We start from the raw sequence: 8,724 nt of genomic DNA, 5'->3' as shown, positions 1-8,724 counted from the left end.
GCAGGAATTTAATATACCTGACAGGCGTAGCCTCTTCTTCAATACAGCTCACAACCTGAAACTTCTCCAAGTCCCAGAAGCGAACAGTCCTGTACACACAACAGAACAAAAAAAAAAATCAGAGTCATTTAGGGTAAGATCATCAAGTCCAACCGTAAACCTAACACTGCTAAGTCCACCACTAAATCACGTCCCTAAGCACCACATCTACACGTCTTTTAAACACGTCTGGGGTGGCGACTCAGCCACTTCCCTGGGCAGCCTGCTCCAGTGCTTGACAATCCTTTAAGTGAAGAAATTTTTCCTAATTTCCAATCTAAACCTCCCCTGGCGCAACTTGCGGCCATTTCCTCTTGTCCTATCACTTGTTACTTGGGAAAGTAAGGGGTTTCAGGTAGTTGTAGAGTGTGATAAGGTCTCCCCTCAGCCTCCTCTTCTCCAGACTGAACACCCCCAGTTCCCTCAGCTGCTCCTCATCAGACTTGTGCTCCAGACCCCTCACCAGCTTCGTTGCCCTTCTCTGGACACGCTCCAGCACCTCAATGGCCTGCCTGTAGCGAGGGGCCCAACACTGAACACAGGATTCGAGGTGCAGCCTCACCAGCGCCAAGTACAGGGAGACGCTCATCCCTCTAGAAATCTGCTGTAGGATCCAGTATCGAAATAATATGCTAATAGCTGGAATGACTTTCGCTGTTGCGCACATATGATGAACCTACACAGAAGGCTAGTCTAGCCGAGATCGTGAATCCAGCCACAGATGCTTAGAGGCTCTAGATATAGATAGGTATTTAAGAGCTGACTCCGAGCTAAGGGCACCCTGCTAGCTGAGCAGGACTGCTTGCTGTTCAGATAGGATGTCAGCTGGATTAATGAGATGCTTGAGGCTATCACATTGTTTTCTAGTGTTGCAGAAGGTGCCATCAATTTTGGATGAGAAGGAAAGATCTCCATGTTCTGCGCATCACAGATGTGACATGCTGCTGACTAGATGTCAGGCTCTGGCAATGGCAGGTTTGAGTTATGTGACATTCCTATTTTCCACATTCCTAAAAGCAAGTGCATTGGGAAAGGAAACCAACATATACAATTCCCTTCTTTCCCCCTCCCCTTATGTACCTGTCAGAGCTGCCAGAAGCCAAAAGGTATTCATTGGGATGGAATTCAACCACATTTACTGGGCCGGTATGTCCTGTAAACTCAAACATTATCTTCCCAGCAGCCAGATCCCACAGCTGGAAGAAAGAAAGAACAGAGACACTATTGAAAAAATTTAATGTTAAAGAATTCCAATACACTTTGGATTTCCCTGTACTGGCAACCTTCTCATGTTTCTACCCCTTCAAGAACAGACTCAAGTTTGTCAAAGAAAACAATCGTCAGGGAAGGAGTACCGTCCCAGACATTTAAGGCTTTATTTTTTCCCTCTGGTGTTTTTTGCCATTCTTTTAAATTGTCTATTCAGTTTTTACTCCTAATTCGTTCCTTGGAAGCTTTTGTTTTATATTTAGACTGGGATAAAATACTGCAGTTCCACCTGTCCCTGCAGATTAAATTTTGAAAGCAAAGCAAAAACCCTGAATCCTTTAGCAATTCGTTCTTCCTCTGCTACAGTCTCCATCGAAAAGTGGAGTGAAATGACTGATCAGTTTATTTCATGTGAAGCCGAAAACAAAAATCAGTCCTTCGCCCACAATTCCTCCACATCACATCAGAAACAACTGAAGCCGCTGCCTCAGTCTATACTTTTCTGAATTCCTTCTCTTGCTCCGCTCAGCCCTGAGAGCAATTTTCAGATTGATCATCATGTGCCATGTGTACGACAACACACCTCTACTGAATTAACTGAGCAGAGCCAGAAGCTGATATGGTGAAGCAGTCAGTGTGCTGTGGACAACCCTGTACTTTACTGAGACGATGGAGGCCAACGTTCAGGTATCACAACTCTACCACCATCAAAACCTGAACCTTCATGTGCATAGTGCCAATGTGTCTGCTGGATAAGTGCATTTCAGCACATGCAGCTTTTTTCTGGATGTTGTGGCCCACTGGACATGATCCTCAAACAGGCTGGTCCCTGCAAAGCCGCAGGGCTCAGCCAGCTACCAACTGAAGGTGTTTATGAGTGAGTGCCGGCAATGCCTGGTAAAAAGACAATCCCAGCATTCCTGGGAGCACATAAAGAGGGTGTCACAATAAATTACCTTTACAGTGTGATCAGCAGCAGCAGAGGCTAACCATTTCCCATCAGGACTAAAGCGGAGACACCGAACTGCTTCTGTGTGACCCTGAAATAAGAAAAAACAAATAGCATATTTTTTTTTTCTTTTCTTTCTTCCTTTGGAGGGAATTCTGGCTTTTGTCTTTCAATCCTGTAAGATATAATAAAATAAAGTAACTGTTTTGCAGAGTCCACAGCTCGCAGAACACTAAACACTACAGGCAAGAGCTGATACCCATCTAAATGGGTGTAATCTCTCTCATCTAGACATTTCTGGCATCAGTTTAAGCATGGTAAATACAGATGTGGCTTAATAAGAATCAATTTTAAATTACACAGCTTTATGGGTGGTCAGATGGAAGTGCTGTGCCATTAAGCTGGTTTCTAAATGAAATTAATATACAGCAAGTTCTCTGGGTAGAAAAAGGCCTCGAGAATAGAACCATGTCGGTACAGTGGGGACTTGCACAGTCACGTCGGTCGCAGTATAAAGAAACAGTCGTGGATGCTCTCCATTCCCCAACCAGACTATAGTACATTAACTCCCACGATGTCCATTCCGTAATTCCCCACACAGTTCACAGAGGCCTGCAGAGATTTGCCAGGCCGTTTCACAAAATGCGCAGATCTTTTTATACTGGAAAACTAGGCAGTTAATTGTACGTAATCACTTTAAGGTTTGCTCACAAGTCCTCGACAGAAATCTCTTTCCCCTCTTCGCCTGAAAGTTAATGAAGCGTTTTACCTTGTACCTGAAGACACAGCCTTTTCTTCTTACATCCCAGAGCTAAAGGGAAGAAAAGCAAACACAAGATATGCTTAGAGCAGCATGTGGGGAGCCCAAGAGTCACGTCAGAACAAAAGCTCTCCCTGTCACCAAGCTGATAAAACACTGCAGAATGAAAACACTGAAGGGGCTGTTGAACCCCTGTTTGCTTCAGGGGTATTTCCTAACCTAATTTCCCCGAGTGAGAATCACTTCTGTAAGGTATTTCTTACCACAGAAGCTCAGTTCCTACAGTCAAATACCAGCCTGATGAAGCAGATGCAATCCACAGCAATCAGAACATCTGCGCTTGCTGACATCAGGTCTCAGCTGGCCCCTAACTCAGAGCCACATTCCACAACAGAGGAGTCACACTCATGAGCTACCTCTGAAAAATACACGCACGGATTTCACAAGCACTCACAAGTACACCTGCCCACACACATGGAAATGATGATGTACAACATCTACCATCAGCTTGGCACAAAACACGTTCTGGCACTCTTCAAAATAAAGATACTGCAAGTAAAGAGAGCAATCTCTAGGGGAAGCTGGGTTTTACCTTAATGTTTGTGTCCAAAGAGCCAGATGCCACAAAGCTTCCAAAAGGATGGAAATCAAGGCTGCAGATATTCGCTTTGTGACCAAGTAAGGTACGAAGAACTGGGAAAAGGAGCAGCAGAGCAGGGAGAAGGAAGAAGGAGCAAATATTTAGTAGTTCATTTCATCATCAAAACAGCATGCAGAAGTTTAACCATACCATCCTCACCATTAAGCAGATGGTAATACAATGTACATTAGACATGCTACATACCGTTTATTCACCTGTATACATTATTTTATGGAAAACGTTTCTGACTTTACCCTTCCAATACGATGCAACAGCGATAGAGGCCTCATATTCAATGATCCTAATGAAATTCCTGTCCTTCGGGGTGGAAACTACGAACAAAACTCAGAGGTCTCCATTTTGAGAATAAAACTAAAAAGCCACACTTTGAGGCAGCTGTCAGACAGTGTATCTTTCCACTCGTGACACAGAGAGCAAAATGAGGGGGCGAGGAACAACACAGTTTTAGCCATGAAAAAAAAGGGACATTTGATTGCCTGCACTGTTCACCTTGCAGCTATTAGACAGACCCTTTCCTGAGACTCTGCACCCCTGTCCAGGCACATGCCTGACTTCCACCTCTTATGTTCCAGTATTTGCAGTGGACTCGTCCAATTGTCCCTTGCAAGAAGCATCCCAAAGACTGGGAAGGGACACTCAGGAAGCGCAAGACAAAAATGATCATGGTGCTTCAGCAAGGCATCAACCAACACCCCTTGTAATTCTGGAAAACAGAAAGGACCAGTAGAACTGGTACACCGTATCTCTGAAAGCAGAGACAAATGCAGAACTCAACTTCGAGAAAGAAAAACTGCACTTATCTAAGTGAGGCAATCCCTCTACATCATCCATCATCTGAGACAGTCTGATGATTCCTCTGGCAGAAATTAGCTCTTGAGCCATATCTGGCGTGGTCATTTGCACACACTGGCTCATAGGTCTCCTAATTAATTCAGCCAGATCAGTTACTCTCCACTGGTACAGCCGAACTATTTTATAACAGGACTAAGTGTCTGAATGACAAAAGCGCTATTTATTATTTATGCCGCCTGCTGTTTGCCTTATTAGCTCAGCCACTGTAAGTCTATTTTCAATACACATTCTTTCTATGAACAAGGAGCAACTATAAGAAATATTCTCCTGCTGGAACGCACTCAAGTGATTCATGATACCTTTGCAAACTTCTTCAAGGATTTGAGAAAAATGCAATAAATAAAACATGACTCAACAGTTGGCCTTTAAAGGATCAGAGCTCGATGAGTTCATAGCTTTTACAATTTATTAAAAATTAGGTCTTTGTCTATTTATATGGCCATGCAAGAGCAGAAGAGGAGAAAAATCACTTGAGGAAAAAAAAAGAAAAGTTAGAACCTAAGAACGAGAACAAGAGGTCAGCAAGCCAGGGATTCCTGGACTTGTGCAGAACCCAATAGTCTTAAAACTTCCAATTTGATTTTAGATCCTTTTATTAAGGTTGACAATTTTAAGCTAAGACTCTGAATACACATGCCTAGTCTATCGACGCACGGAGCCTGTTCTGGAATATAGGTTTCAACACACGGGTCAAAACCTAGAAACTAGTTCCTCAAATCAGTCTCCACAATACACATACAAATTTCTCCTCAAGCACACACACACAGCTCTACAGTCTCAGTAAGAAGTGCGTAAAAGCCCTCTAAGAGGGGTGGGAATTAAGATGAAAGCAATGCCAGGCTCCTGTTCCTTCCTAAGTTAGGAACCTTCTGGGTCAGCGTAGATATTAAGCCTAAGGATATTCCAAAAAGCATGCGTTAACAGACATGAAAACTTATCGAAACATACTTTTGGCAGCTTCCAGGTCCCAAACTCGAATGGACCCTGACTGGGACCCTGCAACAATGAGCTCCTCATTCGTATTGATCTGTAGGCTCTCAATGGGCGTTGTATGGCCTGTCAAGCTCTGCAAAGAAAATCACGAGTCACAATCAACAGCTACTGCCACAGCCCTGTCCACAGTGGCGTTGTTCATACTCAACTGGTAACTGAGGTATTTCACCATGAGCTGGGACCACTTGGCTGTGCCGCTGGTCCTTTCTCCTCATCAGCTACCAGTATGGTAGAGCATCCTAAAGACCATGACTGCATATGGCACCGTGCACGTACCTTCCGAGTTATCCCCCTTTCTGGGGCACACTGACTAATTTTTAAAGGATGCATCAACAGAGACATGGGTAGTTAAACATTAGGTGCGGATGCCCAGACAAGGTTGACACATGCTTACATTATAAAAATTATGCTGTGCAAGCGCAATGGCGCCGTGTTTGCTCTTAAATGGGTCACGTAAGTGTCATGAACTGGTTACAAAATCAAAACAAGAGCAAAATCAGGGCTACTTCGAAATCTTCACATAAGCAAGGAGCCATATGTTGCTGCCAGCAATGGGTGTCACAGTGGAACAGTGCTATTACTGAAGTATTAAGTTGAGGCATAAGGTAGTCATTCACATGTATGCAGCTCCTTTCATCCTTGAGCATCTAAAAGCTTACAAATTACATAAGTATTTTTGAAAAGGCCAGTATTTAATTAAAACACACAAATATTTAAAACTAGCTCTAGAAAACCAATACCACTATTGTAGATTTTTTTGCTTGTCAATTAAGCAATATTCCATCCTCAAACAGGTCTTTTCAAATAGGTACACTAGCTCTATGCCTTCAACACTTATACAGAGCTGGGAACGCCAGCTGAAACCTGCCCCTTCTGATGGGGATTTCTCAGGATTTCACATGCAACTGAAATCCTCTACATACTCTACAGCTGCGACTGTCACTGCTTCCTGAGAAATAGAGCTCACACTTGAACCAAGTCACAATGCTACCTGGAAAGTTCCTCTTCTCCCTTTTCCCCAACATAGAAACATCTGGAATCTTAAAAATGTAAACACTAAAGATGAATTTCAGAGGACAAAATATATTGCACAACCCCAAAAATCAAGATTCTTCTGATATACAAGAGTGGCAGAAGTCCTCAGCAGCTCCAGTCAGTCCCCGTCTCTCAGAAACATCAGCTTCTAATGCCTGTGGTTCTCAGGACACACAGGAGAGCTACAGCGCCCTGATGCCCCAGAAAGGGCACAGAGATGTTTAGTCCTTCAACCTTCCTTCTTGTGGAAGGCAATACTCTGGTTTCAAACTACTGTCATGTCACCACCAAGGGCCTGGAAAGACACAGCTTAACTATGCAAGAAGCACAGCAATGCCAAAGCTGAGCAATATCTTTTGCACCCATTTCAACCTCTTTATACTTGACCTCTGTAAATGAGTGGAAAAATAAAGTAGACACATTCTCCTTTTAGCCTTTTTGACCCTACTTTCCTGTTTTCTTCCTCACAAGGTTCACACTGGCTAGAGAAATGCCTTCCATAACACAGTATTACTGTGGTGTTAATTAAACAAGTGACAAGGGACACTTGCTAAAGATGGTTTTCCACAATACCCACTCAAAGCAAAAAGGCTGCAGGATAGACATCTGTTAAATATATTCCCGGAGTGCTTTAGTGATCATTACTGCGGTAACTCTACTCTTTCTAACACGCTGCACCCAGCATTACTCTTCCCCAGCCGAGAGGCAATTTAGCAAACTATTCTGACAAACGTTGTGCTGACAGCTACTGACTGTGAGACAGGTGGGAACACATCCTACTGGGCATGCTTCCTGCTATGAGGGCAAACTCCAGGGTATAAAACTGGCCCCTGTAGCTTGCACTATAAAACCAGCTGATCTCATACAAAACTCTGCATTTAACTACCTGTAGCCTCGTAACGGAGGGCACAATATTCATTATCTGAGCAAGCACTGGCCCAGCTAAGGCAGCCAGCCATCCCAGATCCTCTCTGGAGCAGTGGTCTCACCAGTTACCAAATTCTGTCCCTGTGTTTAGTTAGAATCTGGTCACCCAGCTTTGTGTTGGTAAACTCTATTCACAAGTCCCACAGGTTACAACCCAACAATCTTTCTGCTCATTCCCCACCCTCCATACTCAGAATTAATATTCCTGTCCCCCAAAAATGAAAACAGGCCTGTTCTTACCATGATGCAGTTGGGCTTGTTAACTGACCATATGTTGACCCGACAGTCATCTCCTCCAGTTGCCAGCAGCCGGCCTGAACTTTTGCCCAAGACTAGTGAGGATACATTGCTGCTGTGAGCTGTGATCTCTTCTGCACAAAACAAAGCAAAGAGTTATTACAGACCAGCATAATAATTTTCATCCCATCCCTCCCAAAGGGCTAAAAAAAAAAAAACAATCTTCTTCCTCCAGAAAAACTTTCCAGTTTCCACTGGACAAGCTGTAGCAACCCACTATTCAGATAAGAAGTCACAGTATTATCTTGCTTCAAACAGTCCTTCTTGGCTCTGCCTGCTGTACTTCAGACATTTGCTGACCAAACTTCACAACTCCAGTGCTCATGTGGCTTACAAAAAGCATCTTCTCTCATTAGCAGCAGCTCGGTAGCTTTTAAAAATTCGCTGAACTGTGGCAACCTGCTCACAGAAGCTGCTTTACCTTTGGTACCCAGGTGGGTCTCAGTCAGCCGAGCTATCTTAGAAGTTGCAAAAATACGCAGCAGGCAGAATCATCTAGCAAAAGGCCCTCTAATGCAGTTCTAGAAAGCAGCAGCAGACTGTCCAACCTGAGAGGAACTGGCAGATTAGCAGCAGTACAGTTTGTTACCTTACACAGAAAAAAAAGTCAGACTCAGCAGCAGGGATAGGTGGAGCTCCCTTCTCTGAGCTTTGGCAGAGGCTTTGCTATATTCGCACTACGTAACACAGGTGAAACTTCACAATGCAAAGTGTGAAACTGTGACAAAGGAAGGATGAATACAGATCCAAAAGGGCACAAAAGAACAGACGTGATTGAAACTAAAAGACTGTTAAAAAACTGGGGGCTGAGGAGAAGCCCTGACACTGAGAGGTCTTTGCAACGATAGAACTCCAAGGAAGGGTCATCATAAAGAAGTAAGTTTGGGGCAAAAGAGAAGCCAAATGAGCATCTTTGCTTAGACATCTGATTTTTAAATCCACTCAAATTATTGGCAGGGGCTTTTGGCACATTGTATTTCACAGAATCACAGAAACACTAGG

The 8,724-nt window shown here is 43.7% G+C and overlaps 1 protein-coding gene across 1 annotated transcript in view; it reads right to left on the bottom strand.

Annotated features, from left to right (window-relative positions):
• Positions 1-7,796, bottom strand: part of KATNB1 (katanin p80 (WD repeat containing) subunit B 1) — a gene marked incomplete at its 5' end in the record, with an annotated part of 15,096 nt that extends 7,300 nt beyond the window's left edge. Inside the window, 7 exons of the mRNA XM_010292733.1 lie at positions 18-89; positions 1,120-1,235; positions 2,205-2,288; positions 2,967-3,008; positions 3,550-3,650; positions 5,419-5,536; positions 7,666-7,796. Of these exons, the coding sequence (XP_010291035.1) occupies positions 18-89; positions 1,120-1,235; positions 2,205-2,288; positions 2,967-3,008; positions 3,550-3,650; positions 5,419-5,536; positions 7,666-7,796 (664 nt within the window). The remainder of the gene's footprint in view (positions 1-17; positions 90-1,119; positions 1,236-2,204; positions 2,289-2,966; positions 3,009-3,549; positions 3,651-5,418; positions 5,537-7,665) is intronic.
• Between the last annotated feature and the right edge of the window lie 928 nt (positions 7,797-8,724).

Source organism: Phaethon lepturus, unplaced genomic scaffold (genome assembly GCF_000687285.1).
Source record: "Phaethon lepturus isolate BGI_N335 unplaced genomic scaffold, ASM68728v1 scaffold22798, whole genome shotgun sequence".
NCBI classification, from domain to species: Eukaryota; Metazoa; Chordata; class Aves; order Phaethontiformes; family Phaethontidae; genus Phaethon; species Phaethon lepturus.
The sequence above is the reverse complement of the archived record's forward strand: the minus strand, read 5'-3'. Positions and strand labels throughout refer to the sequence as shown.